This window comes from Ochlerotatus camptorhynchus, unplaced genomic scaffold, assembly GCF_037179485.1.
Source record: "Ochlerotatus camptorhynchus isolate MF236.1 unplaced genomic scaffold, CSIRO-AGI_Acam_v1.1 ptg000165l, whole genome shotgun sequence".
NCBI classification, from domain to species: domain Eukaryota; kingdom Metazoa; phylum Arthropoda; class Insecta; order Diptera; family Culicidae; genus Ochlerotatus; species Ochlerotatus camptorhynchus.
The window spans coordinates 1,315,467-1,332,405 of record NW_027040655.1 but is presented as its reverse complement, the minus strand read 5'-3'; the positions used below and the strand labels follow the sequence as shown (position 1 = coordinate 1,332,405).

The following is a 16,939-nucleotide window of genomic DNA, read 5'->3' as shown; positions in this document are numbered from 1 at the left end:
CTCCGGAGGGATGGCACAAGGGGAGGAATCAAGGTTGAGTACGCATTGCTCAACCTGAACTTCGAGCGGACTTTGGATGTTGGAGCCAAGCAAGTGCGATTTGGCAATATGCTCACCAATCGCATTTGCTTTCTCCTGAGGGGTGATTATGAGCCGATCGTCATCATTTTCATCTTTTAGTGGCGGAATGGGTTTAGGGTGCGTCTTTAAGACCTTGGCAACTTTCCAGAATGGTCTGGAGCGGTCGTCCAGATTCTGGACAAGCCGCCCGAAACTTTCGTTCCGGAGTGAGACCATTCTGGAAGCAATCTCCTTGTTCAGATTGGCCATTTCACGTTTCCTCGCTAGATCTCCAGTCCTCTGAAACTGGCGTCTACGAACATTTCTCAGGCGAATTAAGAGTTGGGTGTGGGAATCAATGGCAATAAACTTACCCCTCACAGGAACTCGTCGGACGCACGCCTCGTCAGCCACGGTTATGGCTTGGTGGAGTACTTCCAACGCTCGGTCGATGTCCTCCACGGAGTCAAGCGGCGGGTTGTCGATGATGTGCCTGTCTACCACGCGTCCAAACTGGGCCCAGTTTACGCGATGGTAGTCCTTGCGCAGGCTTGGAGCAGCAGCTACGTTGTATCCCAGTTCAGCCACCACCGGTTGATGGTCGGAGCTGAGTTCGTTTAAGGCTACCGGCTTGGACAAGCCGATATTTGTCAGGAACAGGTCTAGCGTCGATGGGTTGCCCGCCGGTGAGATGAATGTTGGTTCATCCGAAAACCAAACGGAATACAGCCCATGCTGGGAGTGGTCGAACAGGAGACGACCGTTCTGGTTCTGCTGGTAGTTCCGCCAGGCCTCATGGCGAGCATTCAGATCTCCTCCAACAACGAAGCGGGAACCGGTACGGGTGATGTTGGACAGGTCCTTCTTAAATTTAGCCGCTAGTCCACTGCTGGCGGCACACTGTCGAGGGCAGTAGACGGCGATGAACTGGACGTATCCAGTCGACGACTCCACCTCCACACCAAGGGCCTCGATGATAGTGGTGCGGATATGGGACAGAGTGTGGTATTTTATTCCTTTCTTGACGACGACCGCAACACCACCCCCCCTGGAGCTGGTGCGATCAAGCCGGATAATGTTGTGGTCAGGCAACCAGAAGCTGTCGCCGGACTTTGGATGGGTCTCGGTTAGAAGGCCCACGTCGATGCTGTGCTTGCGGAGGAAGTCGGCAAGCTCAATCTCTTTTGCTCTTACAGAGCAAGCATTCCAGGTGACGATAGTTAGCGGTTTAGACGCCATACTGGATGATGAACTTACCGAGCACCTGGATCTGTTCGGGCTTATTGCGGCACTTACGAAGAGCACCGGACATGTTGACGAAAATTTCCATCAGTTCATCCGCTGAGAATAGATCGGGGTTGTTGTTTTGCGCTGTTGGTTGTCTCCAGAATCCAGGGGGGGATGGAGAGCTTTGGCCAGCAAAATCACCGGAAGCTTCTTGAGGGGGGGCGGGTTGCACCCGCGAATTCGCTTGCCTTTGCTGGGGAGCACGAAGAGGCGGAAAATCCTCCGTCCTGAATGCTGGGGTTTTGTCCTTCTTGCGTCCTGGTTGATTGTTGCTTGACGCCTGCTTTCGGATGCGTTTGAAGTCCTCGCGTTTGGAGCACTGTCTGTCGGAACCTTGATGTGCACCACCACAGTTAGCGCATTTTATCGCCACGGCTCCATCCGCAGGGCAGTTGGAAGTGGTGTGTTCTTGAGCGCAGTTGCTGCAGCGTGGCTTGATGTTGCAGTTGCGGGTACCGTGTCCAAAATTGAGGCACCTCATACACTGCGTTACGTCACGATGGCCGCCACGGTATGGCTCCCACCGTACGATGATGGAGCAGATTGATCGGATGGCTTGTAGCGCATTGAGCGTCACCGTCCCTTTCTGGAAGTGCACCAGGAAAAGACAATCCGGGTACGTCTTCACGTTTTCGTCTCTCCTTGTCATTCGGAAGACAGCGATTGGGGCAAGCTTGTACCGGTTGATTTCAGCTTCGACCATCTTGGGGTCGAAGTTTGGTAGACCCCAGATGACTACCTTGAAGGGCTTCTCACCGGGGATGTCATGCGTGAAGAATTCCGCCTTGGTATCCTTCAGATATTTCACGGCCACTTCGTACTCCGCTTTGGTTCGGAGCATCACCTTGGTGCCGATCCTGCCGAGCTTAAACTCAGCTGCAACGCCCAGCGATGAAAGATCGCCAATCAGCGTGTTGAGTGGGACTTGCTTCACCACCAGTGGAGGAAGCTTCATTTTTGCTGCACTCGGGGTGGCAGCAGTTTCGTTGTCGACGGCGTCGCCGAAATCACCAATGACGCTGACGTTCGTCGCGGTGGCATCGTCCCGTCCACTCGCACCATCGGACTGGCCTTGATTTTTCTTCCTCTTCTTTGACCGCTTCACCGTGGCTGAGGTGGTATTCCCTACATCGGTGGGAAGAGTAGCGTACCTATTCGAAATAGGTACACTCAAGCTACCCTCACCGCTGTTCTTCTTCTCCGTTTTCTCTCGGAGCCTGCTCCGGGAGCGCTGTCTTCCCATCACACGAAGCGACCGACACTACTGACGACGCGATTAAACTGCGAATGTTTGGAACAAACTAGAAACTTTAGAACAACTCGACAGAGCGAGCAAAGACCGAACTGTACTGCTTGACGTACAAGCAGAGAATCATGTGACCAATGAGCAAAAGCATGACAGCAGCACTTTTTATATCTTTTCAGGTTCAGAACCTGATAGGATTTCCCGCCGTTTTTTATGAATGGGGCGGAGCAAAAAGTTTCTTTTGTGCAGAATATGTAAAAAAGGATGGACTTTGGATGTTAATATAATTGCATATATAGAGGTACCAGATATGTTTTACAGTCAGTTGTTGGTAATTCATCGAGTGTATGTCTCCTATTAAGCAATATATTTTTTTTTTGAAAATGTTAGCTCTGCATGTAAAAAGTTAATTCTTCATACATTATTGGGGTTTGCTTCAAATTTATTTCCCGAAAAAAAATGATCGTCAAAGTCCATGTCTTTTTCGGGTTATTGTTAAGGGGGAGGGGGAGGGGGAGGGGGTTGTTAAGCGGGAGGGGGTTTTACATGCACGTTTTTTCAAGTCTCATTCATCATTGTGGTGGACATGCTGTGATCCACCTTTCGCCGCTAACCTAGTCCTGCTTGATGCAGGACCTAGTGCCACGCCGTCCGAGGCGGTAATGAGCAGTGGCATGAGAGCAGCGCTGATTTATATCTTTTTAGGTTCAAGCAGAATGATGTGCAACCAAGTGGTATTCGTTTATGATGACTGGGTTTGGGAAAAAGGCTTATTTCATGAAATCAGTGATAAAATTATCATTTGTACATTTTCAAAAGTTTAATTACAGAAAAATTGGAAAAATATTTATTTCAACAGGTTCGTAATGTAATATCCTATCGATTGGCGTATTTGGATTTTAATTTCATCTATAAATGACAAAGTTACAAGCGTTCAAAACCTAACACTCCTTCACCACACATATTTTTTGATTTGCACCCCAGTATAGTCGACAAAGACGTAGTTCTACGTCAAAAAAAAGAATAATAGTATCCATGGAACGAAAAAGAAACAGAAAATGCATTCCCCGAATAAACTGAATGCAATTAATTAATTTATCTTTATTAGGGAGGCTTTCAGCCGGGGGCTGGTTCGCCTCCACGTAAACTGAATGCATCCATTGAAAGTTATATGCGTTACGTATAAACCATTGTTATACTAAGTTCGTATTCTCTCGTTTTATACCGATCGATGCGTCGGTCGGGAGAGTTACGATTTAGCGTAGCTTATATACTTATTAGATTCACAAATTTTCTACGTGCGCTTGGCACGGAAAACAAGATCGACGGAAAAACAAAAAAAATGGTGGGGTTGTGTACAAGACACGACCAAATGGTTGACGTAGACTACGTTGAGATGTTTAGTGAACTTCTAGTGCATCTTTTTAGTGAGCGGAGAAGCGACAGCAAAGCCCTTATATAGTTTTACAGGTTCAAGCAATACTAAAGCATGGGTTATAATTGGGTTCTTTAAGGATGTTGAGGTAAATTCATATTCGTAATCTGCATTAAAAATAAAACCTAAATCCAAAATTTCATCAATTTTGGTACACTGGAATTATTTTAAATAAGTACGATTACATTTGTAAAAATCACCTTATTAGCGCCCCTCGGTGTCACTTTGTATGGGAGCGACCAGTCAGTTTGTTAGTTTAGTGTCAAACAGTGAAGTTGTTATTTTGCTTTAAATCTTGATTTAAAAATCGAGATGAAAGTGTGTGGGTTCGAAAAAAAATATCGCTGTGCTCAGAAAACGAAGCTCTTTCAGATGATGTATAAAAAACGATACATTTTTCAAAATTAAAGAACCCAATTGATTAGGTAGATTAGAGATTTCAATTATTTATTAAATAAGGCTAATGAGATATCGTAGTCATCAAACGAACTTAAATAAGAAAATTTAGACAGCTCAATAACATTAAGTAGATTAACAAAATAGTAAGGATACAGGGGGTCCGCTAAGGGAGGCAACTAGCAACTAACCTTTTCATTTATTGTCTGTTTATTTTGATAATTGCTTTAAAATATCAATTTGGTATGAATGTGAAAGGATGAATCAGCGGGATATTGATTTTCGGCTTCTTTAAATTTTGCAGCACAAATCTAGTGCTATGTGTCATTTCCTCAAAACCCCTCAAATCTTCAATCCCTTCCTTTCCCCATGGCGTTCAAATGGTCCGCAAAGACTATTCAGCTATTACCCTTTCTTTATCATTGGCTTTGGATTGACTTCCCTAATAAAAAGTAACCATAAACGAACGACAACCCAAATAATAAAACTATTCCACAAATGGTTTGGATGATACCCGGAACACGTCGTTAAGCAAAATAACCATAACAATTTTATTAGGGTTGCGCTCCCATTGAACCACCAAACGCAGCAAAATGAAAAAAAAAATAATAATAATAAAATTAGTAGAAATAACCATATTATCCTATATAATTGATATTTCTATTTTTATATATCAATGAAATTAGACATAACAGAATAACAGAACGAGTTTAAAAACAGATGGGGAAAGACAATAGACACAAGTTGACACAATACACAAGACAAAATTATAAAAAAGGTGACGACAGAAGACATGACAGGGACAAAAATCAACCTTTTAAAAAAACAAGAATGCGCAATTGTATTATCAGTGATCAGTGATAACAGTGACCAAACGGGCACCATAGCCTGAGTCTGTGTGTTGATTTAAAACAGATGCCCATAGAAGCAAAATTTATCAATAAAAGGGGTCCAGTGTACCCGAGCAAAGTAAAATATCAAATTGATAACAAGTTCTATTACCCGGTTATCACTTTTTGATAACTGAATATGTTATCATTATGGTTGAATTAACAGCCAACATAACAACATTTATAACAAAAAATTGCCCGTTGGATTTCACAAAAATAGCTTATTTTGTTGTCATTGATAATATCTTGATAACAAATTATGTAAACCATACAAACTTAATCCATAAATTTCAAATCATGTTATCATTTTGATATCGAAGCCTTACGCTGATAACTGAAATATGATTAGGGATTAAAAGCACTATTTTTTTATTGTTTCAATGCGAATAATGTTTAAAGTTTTGAACTAACCGTGCATCGTTAATAAATATATAGTGATTTTTTCATGATAACAACTGATAACAAAATTGATCAAGGATGATAACTAAATAAGTTATGCGATAACAACTGAAAACAAAATGATATCTGGGATAACAAGACTTGTTATCTAGATGATATCGGGTTGTTATTCTTCTTTGCTTGGGTAGGGTTTAAGCAAATGTATGCTGCCACTGTGATCACAAAAAAAATTATATCTGTAGAAGAAACCAGTTCACCTTTTTTTTGCAAACCTGGTTTAAATGTTTTCATTAAATTATTTATAGATATATCGTCTAGTTTTTGAGTCCCAAAGAACCCTACGGAAGAAATCTGGCATTAATTCACAGTATGTGGAGTTATGAGCTAAATCCCCCCTATTCTGCGAGTCACGTGACTCTCTCTCACCGGTGAGGTGACAATAGTCACCTCGTGTGAGGTGACTATTGTCACCTCACCGGTGAGAGAGAGTCACGTGACTCGCAGAATAGGGGGGATTTAGCTCATAACTCCACATACTGTGAATTAATGCCAGATTTCTTCCGTAGGGTTCTTTGGGACTCAAAAACTAGACGATATATCTATAAATAATTTAATGAAAACATTTAAACCAGGTTTGCAAAAAAAAGGTGAACTGGTTTCTTCTACAGATATAATTTTTTTGTGATCACAGTGGCAGCATACATTTGCTTAAACCCTACCCAAGCAAAGAAGAATAACAACCCGATATCATCTAGATAAGATCTGGGATTGTGAGGTCATGTCGAGGTCATGTTTCAAAATGGCAAAATTCATGTGTGGGATATTTAAAAACAATATTTGAATTTTTATCAGTGTAAAATAATATAATTATTTAGTAAAAATATTTTCAAAAGCATAAAAAAATAAAAACTTGTCGCTTCACTTCCTTTTTCTCGCTTTTCAAACGTTCTCGATTGCTTTTGACGTATCGACAACACTCGCATGAAAACGTCATTCCGATCCGAGTTTTGTCGATATACATCGACTATGGGAATACACAGAAAGTTCATCGGAGTTCATTCGTATCGACAATTGTCACTCTATTCGAGAATGGGAATTGGGTGACACATACGACTCGACTCTCTACGCGTGACGCGAGAAGTGGAATAAACACATTTATCAAATCCAACGGTACGTATGGAAAGGTGAATAAATTTGCAAGTCATCTTTGACAGAAATATTCCATTTTTTGTTTATACTCGTTCAGAAAAGAGAGGTAAAGCGCGGGTTGTGCTTAGTAGGACGGAAATTAGATCAAAAACCCTATTCATTTTTTAGATCACAAAATTACTTAAAACTAACGTTAGTAAAGCTGGGGCCGATTATTCGCGGCTATCTCAAGGTTAGGGGTAACAAATTGTAACAAATGGATGGCAGGGTAGGGATTGAGAACACAAGGTTTGGAGAGCAATGTGCTCTTGATCTCGAACTAAGCGGCATAGGTACTAATGAAAAAGGCAGACATGGGGGTACATTAATGGGGAGCTAACAGCTCGGGAGAACACAAGATGACACTAACTACTAAATCCTTAGCTCAATCCGTTTTAAAATCACATGAATAAAATTAATGTACAGGTATTCCCATAATCGCATATCAGTCCCATATTTGCTTGATTTCCCATCCACACAGACAGAAAAATGTTTGCATTGAACCTAAAAAAAAAACCTTAGTTGTATTTAAACAAACAATTCCGGTTGAAATTATATTGCATTTTGTTGTTTCAATAATACTTATTCATATAAATTCAAAATAGGATTCTCTTTGTTTCAATAAGCCACTTTTCAACTGCAACTATTGTAAAAATAACAATATTCTTTTATTAAGTAACATGTAACACGTCAAAAACTCGACGATTTTCGGATTTTTTTTGTGAGCAAATGAACAACGCAAACGTTTGGGGTTTTTTGCATTAAATTGCTGAAATCTTCCTCTACATTTGAGATTTTTTTCATTGGTGTGTGACCTCTGTGGCTCCTTGGGGTCACATCGGAAGGAGGTCGCCTCCGGTGGGGATTGGTAATTGGCGGGCGTTCTAGAGACCTGAAAAATTGACAAAACTTACTTTTATCAATTGGACCTTATTCAGAAAAGAAGAGATAAACTAGCCTATGGCCAAAAATCTCTTAAACAAAGATTAAAAAAAAAATATATTCAGAAAAGATTTTTGTTGTTAAACCCGAGGTTAAACCTCTAAAACCCAAAAAAAAAACGATTTAAAAATTTAGAAAAAAAAAGTTGATTTTTCACTGTTTTTTTTCCACATTAGCCAGGCCTGAAAATTATTTATTGTTAATTTTTTTCATGATATCAGTGGTTCACATAGAGTAAAAATCTATTTCCTTTAAGATACGCCAGGTTTCAAGTCATTTGTATGTAAACTGTTTGAGTTATCTTTCCCGCCAATTTTGAAAACACCGTTTCGAGAAAAACGCGTTTAAAGTTTTGGGATGTGTAAAAACATGATTTTTTGAACTTACGGTTAATCGGCGATACCGGGGCCATAGATCACTCCTTCCTCGTGCTTGTAACATTTTTTAATTTTTTTTAAAGTAAAATATAAAAAATCGATAAAATTTTTTTTTTACTTGTATTTCTTCCCTTAAGCCAACCGAGAAGCCAACAATAGTTAGTTTTAATTTAGCATTTATTTGTTGTGTCCACTCCCCGGGCGCAACGCTCAAATTCAAAATAACTACCGGTCATTCCCTCGTTTTCACCCGGACAAAAATGCAAACAATAACACAAAACTGAATTCAGCTTTTTTCCGCGTTCCACAATATTGAATTGTTTTAAACTGTGAATTTCGGGAAATAAGTGCAAGATTTCCGAACATATTGAGATTTGATGTAAGTCAGTATGCTGCAGTTGCTAAATATAAACAGCTTTTATTTATTATTGCTATTATTTATCTTGTTTTCCGTACTGAGTACCAACGATGCCAGATATACAGACTTTTGTACACGATAAAGGTGCGGACACGATTTTTCTAATCTCATTAGATACAAAAATAGTGACATATATTAACTAGTTATTGCATTAATTGTAGCTTCACGAAATACTTCATTTGATATTTTTTTAATAAAATTAAAAAAGGGTGACCACTTTTTTCGTGTACAGAAGTCTGTATATATGGCATCATTTTTGAGTACCAATGCTAACGACGCCAGGCAGGCAGCTCCCACACCTGGACCCTACTTATCGACCTATCAACTCATGAACCGGGAACCTACGGATTTACTTCCCTTCCGAAGGATGGCGAGATCAGTGATTTTATGCCTCAGACAGTCGATCTTGAAAATCCTGAAATTCAATTGCAATTCTGTTGTAAAAAGAAAACAAAACATAAAAATAATCACCATATTATTATTGAATCAATAAACATATTTTTATTTCAACTGCGTGAATTGGGTTGTTTAGGGGTATTGAGGTCCAAATTCAAAATTTCACCAATTTCGGTACACTGGAACTATTTTAAATAAGTACGATTACATTAACATTAGCAGTGCCCCTTGGTGGGACTTTGTATGGGAGAGAGCTGTCAACGAATAGATTAAGTGTCAACGATCAAAAATTTAAATCTTGATTTAAAAATCGTGTGGATGTCTACGGGACCGATAAAAATATCGTGTTCAGAAAATGAAGCTCTATCAGATGTTTATAAAAATCTGTATATTTTTTGAAGTTAAACAACCCAATTGTTACTTCATAAAATAAATATCAGTCCCAACATTTCAAAGGGGCGTAATTGCATTTGTAAACAAAGGCTTTAACAGTCGATTTCTCGCGAATAAAAGCTCACTAATGAAAAATAATGACACCCGCAGATAGAGGAATGTTTCCTCTACCAGCTAGCTTTGTAATTTTGGAGAGACATTGACGTCTAAAGTCATTTTCATTATGTCGTAAGTAGCATTCGCATCAATCCGAGAATAATAAAGTTTTGTTTTGATGACCGAAAAGTTATTGCTATTTTCAATTAAACTCGTATAATCTCATAGTGATAGCAATGTTTAACATATATAGCAGGGTTTATACATCATACAAATGCAATTCGCTAGCTTTCATGTTAAAACTGGTTTTTAAGTCAAAAGTTATTATACGTCGTTTGGTGGCCCCTATTGTTACTTAAGTCAAAGTGTATTTACCAGGATATTCGGGAGAATTATCAATTACGTCTCCTTACGTGCAGCCCAGTCATCATTTTAGGACCACCGAAATCATCTTAGCAACAAACAGTTCGATTTATTCACTTTAATAATGAGAAAGCGAAACGACGAACGTACACTTTTCACGGGTTTCTCAGCGCTGTTACTTAAGTCAAACGGCATCTCCATAGAAATCGGGTGACTTAAGTAACATCGAAAACTATTTTGATCGGAAGGTGATTATGTCAAAAAGCAATTTGACTGGTAAATAAATTTTAAAATGGGATGTGATCCTATATTCGGACAGTATATAGTGTAATAGCAGGAGCATCGATTGACACTGATAGCTCGACTTTGTTTACCTTTGTTACTTTCGACGTAATGAAAATTTGCTCTTGTTTTGTTGTTGACCCAGCTGCCAAATTTGACAGCTTATGTCAAAACCATGAAAGCTCTTGTAAATTCGAAAAGATTTTCTTTTTGATTCAACAATCCGGATTTAAGGAACAAAAATACTGAATTGTTGAAACAATAATGATTTCTTTTTGCAGCCAAAACAAAATGAAATTCTTATTGATTTTACGTCAATTATTATTACGTTTAAAATATTTTTTCTGTGTGCATATGGGACTGATAGATTCCAAACTCACTTTTGTATAACATTATAATACAATCATAACGAAATTAAATAGTATGTTCGGCTTCATTACGAAGTTCAGCTATAACTTTCAAGACCCATACACTATCAAATTATTATATATTGAATACGTAAGACCTATTCTGCAATACTGTAACCTAGTATGGAATCCGTACATTGCCATACACGAGGATCGCATAGAATCCGTCCAAAAACAATTCCTTTTATATGCCCTTCGCAAAATGAATTGGACCGCACCTCTTCCATCATATGAAGCACGCTTGATGAGCATACTTACAAACACTCAAAGAACGCCGCGAATTTGCAATGCTTTTCTTCATCAATGACATTATTTCACATCGCATAGAATCATCAGAATAATTACTTTTACAATTAAACTTCTACACACCCTGTCGGCATCTAAGAACACGAAAATTATTCTCAGAAAAATCACACAGAACAAATTACGCAAAAAATGGCCCCTTCAATCGAATGATGCGACAGTATAATCTACACTGTGAAGTCATTAGCATCACTATGTCAAAAGAAGGCATTAAAACCAAACTAAAACATAATAGAAATAATGCATAGTATATAAATAAAACATTGTAGCCATTGTATGTAGTCTACTTTGCATTGTCAAATCAAAGTTGGTACTCGTGGAGAATAGAAGAACTATGAGAATGATGATGGCTTAAAAATTTTACACGGTGAGGTATACGAGTGCAATCTTAAAATGCTTTTATTTTGCAAATGGAGCATTTTATTTAAATCTGGTTGACGCTATGTTAATAGAAAACTTAAGGACTACTCAATAGACATATAATATAGAAACATTAATTTCTTTTCAGATTTTTACTCGGATTTTTAGGTGTACACATAGATTTGAGCTTTTCTGCCACTGTAGCAGCAACCAGATTTAAATAAAATGCTCCATTTGCAAAATAAAAGCATTTTAAGATTGCACTCGTACACGGCGAATGAGAACGACTCAAATTTGAGTTTAGTTCACTCATAATCGCCAAAAGTGCAGGAACTCAGCGATGAGTAAATTTGCCTCATTTTTTCCAAGGTTTTTCCAGGATTTTCCAGGGACAAAATCCCGGCAGATTTTTTAGGTTTTCCACAGGAAACCTTGAGACAAATTTTACTCATCGCTGAGTTCCTGCACTTTTGGCGATTATGAGTGAACTAAACTCAAATTTGAGTCGTTCTCATTCGCCGTGTATACTTCCCCGTGGAAAATTTTGAAACCATCATCACTTTCATAGTTCATCTATTCTCCACGAGTGCGAACTTTGATTTGCCAATAGAGCGTGTCATAATAAAATTTTAAATGTATCAATCACGTTCCAGGTTTACAACAAAGGGGCTGGGGGGTCAAGAATAAAAAAAAAACTGTCTACCTATGGATAGAAATCTCCTTATACATTTTGGCAAATTTCTATTGCTGATTATTCATAAAATGTATATAAGTCAACTAATTAGTAGACGCCTTGCAAAAAGTTAATAAAGATCATGTCTGTGTCAAATGAAATGTATAAGAGGTCACACATACCATTTATGCATTCTTATAGGACCTACACAGAAAAAAAAAGTTGTTGAATATTACATCCAAACTGCTGCAACCAGGTCAATCCATCGGTTGTGTAATACACTGGAGTCGCTTTTTACGCGGTTTTTTTTTACACGGTTTTTTTTTACGCGGTTTTTTTTACGCGGATTTCGGAATTTACGCGGTTTTTTTTTACGCGGATTCCGGAATTTACGCGGTTTTTTTTTACGCGGATTTTGGTTTTTTTTACGCGGATTTCAGAATTTACGCGGTATCGCTTTTTACGCGGTTTTTTCTTACACGGTCTTTTTTTACTCGGTGTTTTTTACGCGGATTTCGGAATTTACGCGGTTTTTTTTACGCGGATTTCGGAATTTACGCGGTTTTTTTTACGCGGTTTTTTTTTACGCGGGACGTATCACCCGCGTAAAAAGCGACTCCAGTGTATTGGCAAATCAAAGTTGGCACTCGTGGAGAATAGAAGAACTATGAGAGTGATGATGGTTTCAAAATTTTACGCGGTGAGGTATACGAGTGCAATCTTAAAAAGCTTTTATTTTGCAAATGGAACATTTTATTTAAATCTGGTTGATGCTATGTTAGTAGAAAACTTAAGGACTACTCAATAGACAAATAATACAGAAAAATTAATTTCTTTTCAGATTTTTAGGTGTACACATAGATTTCAGCTTTTCTACCACTGTAGCAGCAACCAGATTTAAATAAAATGTTCCATTTGCAAAATAAAAGCATTTTAAGATTGCATTCGTATACTTCCCCGTGGAAAATTTTGAAACCATCATCACTGTTATAGTTCTTCTATTCTCCACGAGTGCCAACTTTGATTTGCCAATAACGTTGTACGATGTACATCGATTTTGCGAACAAAATTACATCCATTGATGTAATATTGTATCTGCTTTTTGTTATTGCATCATTATTTCATACATCAGCTTGAACTACATTTATCGGTATTACATTTTTTTGCTGTGTATGTGGTTTGTCACAGAATAAGGCCGATGTTTTGGCAAAAATGTATAAGTGAAACACATGAATAAAATAATTGATTTTCGTTTCGTGTATAGTTAATGAACAGTCCCAAAGTTAAAAAAAATCGCCAAAATGTATACTGCTCGTGTAACATACGTTTCAGTGCCAACATTTCAAAGGAGCGTAATTGCATTTGTAAACAATGACTTTCGTCGTCGATTTCTCGCGAATTAAAGCTCACTCATAGAAAAGAATGACACCAGCAGGTAGATGAATGTTTCTTGTCCTAGATAGCATTGGTAATTTGGAGGTATGGGCTTTTATTTGCGAGAAATCGACGACTAAAGCTATTGTTTACAAAAGCAATTACGCCCCTTTGAAATGTTGGCACTGATTTTACTGAAATATTTCAAAGCTACGTTTACGCCCTTTATGCTATCGAATGCCATAAATCTCAAACGTCGAACGCCATCAGAGATTCGCCACAAACTTCAAACTCCGCCAGCAGCTCGCCGCCGGATCGGTTTTGTTTTTCTTCGGTCAAAGTTTTGGTCACTCTTACCTTTTGGCCATTGGAATAAAATTCCTCGCAGTTTTATCCAAACGTAAAAGTAAACCAAATTTTCTTCCGCCAAGGGAGTATGTCCAATCTAGAGCGCGTCATGATGAAGTCCCGTCTGCCGCCAATGTGTCCGAATCCGAAGTTTCCAAAACCTTCGTAAGCCGCAATTGCAATTCTATATACCTATGCTGCTTTAAAATGGTGACCTTGATTTTAAATTTATGTTTTTGTTTATTTGCAGCGATCGCGGGTTTCGCCGGCAAACCGACTACAATCCAATCATGTGGAGCGAGTACTTTGCCGAAAGCCGGGATGTTGAAACGCAACGGGGCAAGTTTCGGGTTTACCTGACGAGCAAGCCGAAAGCTCCCGGTCCGTTGCTGGTGATGCTCCATGGAGGTGGCTTTTCGGCTTTATCATGGGCACACTTTAGTGTAAGTACACATTTAGTAGACGATTGAATTTGTGTTTGTCCATTTCATAAATGGTGTTCAATAGATGGAGATCTCGAAAATCATCCACTGTCAGTGCTTGGCCATCGATATTAGAGGACATGGTGACACCATAACGGAACAGGAAGACGATCTCTCAGCGGAAACTTTAGCACAGTAAGTTGCTTCGTCAACATCCCGATCAATCATATATGTATCGTTGTAAATAATCTAGAGATGTTGCTGATGTTCTTGTGACGATGTACGGAGATTCGGCGCCCCCGGTGATTCTGATTGGTCACTCGATGGGAGGAGCAATTTGTGTTCATGTTGCAAATATGGACGTCATTATTAGTCTGATTGGAGTGGTAGTTATCGACGTTGTCGAGGGAACCGCACTAGAAGCGCTGGCCAGTATGCAAAGCTTCTTAAGATCTAGGCCAAGCGCCTTCAAAAGCATTCAACATGCCGTAGAGTGGAGTGTTCGAAGCGGACAAATTCGGAATATAGAATCTGCACGTGTTTCAATGCCAGGGCAAATTGTGAAGTATATGACTTACACTTCATAAATCAACACATACCAAATGAACTATTTTTTTTTTCAGCATTGAAACTGGAAAACTTTCTACCAACGAACTTCCTCTGGCCGAGGAATCCCTCGAAGCACAAACGAAGTTTGCGAATCCGAACGCTATAGCGGAAGATGTTGAGCTACCCTCCCCTGCTGCTCACACTTCCGTTGATACTGAAGCTGATGCGGCTACTAGCCCTCCCATCAATCTCAAAAAGTATACCTGGCGTATCGATTTGTCCAAATCGGAAAAGTACTGGGAAGGATGGTTCCAAGGTCTCAGTCAGAAGTTCTTGGACGTAAAAGTTCCGAAGCTTTTGCTTCTGGCGGGAATCGACAATCTAGACCGTGCTCTCACCGTTGGTCAGATGCAGGGTAGGGAATACGATTTCCTTAAGCAAATGAACCCTGTAATCCTAAGAAACACCTTTCACCCATAGGTAAATTCCAACTGCAAGTGTTGGCCCGATGCGGTCATGCGGTTCACGAAGACAGGCCCCACGAGGTAGCCGAAGTAATTGGAACGTACTTACTTAGGAATAAGTTTGCCGAAGCATCCGGTGAGGGACAATTTTTGAAGCATATGCCTGCCTGTTGAATGTACTCGGTAAGACCATGGATATGTACCTACAATTGTTAGGGCCTTCTCTGAGATGCAGCCGCACTAGTGCAGCTGTACCTACCCCTAGTGGAATGTTTAGTTTTTATATGAATCAATTTTTTTCCACTGATTTTCGTTTCCTATTTAATCAATATTTCGACTCGATCTAGGTATACACATTACATTAATTTATTTGCATCACAATGAAACGAAGTGTGTAATTTATCCGAACGTCCCGTGTACGCAAAAAAAATAAATGCAAAACAAAAACTGTTTTTAGTTCTACTTGGAGTTTTCATGAAAATTCCCTGCGCTTTGGTCAGATAGCGTATAGGGCGTCGTTGTGCCAATTTGGTAGTGGTACATTTCGAGTATGAGAGAGTGATTGCAGTTTGCTCAAAAGTGCCTGAGTAAAATGATTGTGCTACATTTCCCCGAATGTCACTTCCCCGAACGCCATTTCCCCGAAAAAAAAAGTTAGGAAATTTCCAACCCTTATTGCTGGCCATTTTCTTACTATAATTTGAGCATAGTGAGTAGATTGCAAACCAGATTAAATTTCAAACCATGCAAATGGAAGGTTTATGAGATTAACCCAACTACCAATTAATTTGCTTCGGGTAGCTAGAAACCCATTGCCAAAGCACAGGATGCTCACTATGCCCCTCTTTCCCCTATATTAATGTATTGAGCCGTTAAAAGCATTTTCATTTTTATATATAGAATAATAATCCATAGAAAATAACCTTAAAAAAGTGCTTAGTTCTCAGTACTCAGTTCCAACAATATGGGATAAGGTTGAACCATTTGTGGTGTTATAGGGTAGAGAACTACTTCGGCCTAACGGGCAGAAAACTTCAAATAAATCCATGATTTCAGAGTTAACAAGTCAATTATGCGTTTGGTACGATACTTTAGTTAATAAGCTACCGAACGAAGTCAATGAGAACGCGTGATATGAAGGTTTGCACCCATTATTCCCAAAAACAAAAGAAGCGCTCCGACCGAATCAATTTTTATCTTCATCCGATAGGCCGAAGTGAATTCATAGGCGTTTCAATGCGTTAGGCCGAGTTTAGAATCCGTAGGCCGAGTTTGGCGTCAAAAAGCTGTTTTAGACTTTTTACAATATCGCAACAATTAGTTTCTCTTTATCAAATCTTACGGTACGTACGGAAAGGTAAATAAATTTGAAAGTCATCAGTAATAATAACATTCCGTTTGATGCTAAACTGAGCTAGATTAAGAAATACTAAGTGCGGGTTGTGCTTAATAGGCCGGAAATGGGGTAGTTAACCCTATGTATACATATATGGTACTTTACTATTAGGGTTGACAAATTGATAATATATTTTTAGAATATTTACCTTTCATTTTTGAATTTATATCGAAAAATTTGGCAAAATATCGTCGGTTTGACAAATTGGTTATAAATTTTAAGGATATTTTGCCTTCCTTTATTTACGAGCAGTTCTTTCGAGAACTTTTGAAAAAAAAATGTGACATGTGAGATCGATGGTTTGACAAATTGGTAAAATATTTTTATTCCTACTTTTTTACATAAGCAGTTCTTTCGGGAAATTTAGCAAAACTTGTTTCGGAAATTATTGCAACCAAATTTCAACAGGTGACAGTAAAAAAACAGAAGTTATGGCGATTTGTTTTGTACGCAGAAAACCGGAAAATATTTTCGA

The 16,939-nt window shown here is 38.9% G+C and overlaps 2 protein-coding genes across 2 annotated transcripts in view; one reads left to right on the top strand and one right to left on the bottom strand.

The window, feature by feature from the left end:
• LOC135701513 (THAP domain-containing protein 1-like) overlaps positions 1-16,939 on the bottom strand; it is a 278,412-nt gene that overhangs the window by 65,108 nt on the left and 196,365 nt on the right. The window lies entirely within an intron of this gene.
• Positions 13,595-15,479, top strand: LOC135701483 (protein phosphatase methylesterase 1). The gene is made up of 6 exons (XM_065222289.1): positions 13,595-13,798; positions 13,884-14,076; positions 14,141-14,250; positions 14,309-14,620; positions 14,679-15,019; positions 15,085-15,479. Exons 1-6 carry the CDS (start codon positions 13,722-13,724, stop codon positions 15,240-15,242), a joined length of 1,191 nt encoding a protein of 396 aa, XP_065078361.1. The 5' UTR covers positions 13,595-13,721; the 3' UTR covers positions 15,243-15,479.

What these genes read in the sequence shown, in the direction of transcription:
- LOC135701483 (XM_065222289.1), top strand. Translation starts at nt 13,722, where the DNA reads ATGTCCAATCTAGAGCGCGTCATGATGAAGTCCCGTCTGCCGCCAATG. An exon ending in CCGAAGTTTCCAAAACCTTC is followed by an intron (nt 13,799 to 13,883) that starts GTAAGCCGCAAT and finishes GTTTATTTGCAG; the next exon opens with CGATCGCGGGTTTCGCCGGC. An exon ending in ATGCCAGGGCAAATTGTGAA is followed by an intron (nt 14,621 to 14,678) that starts GTATATGACTTA and finishes TTTTTTTTTCAG; the next exon opens with CATTGAAACTGGAAAACTTT.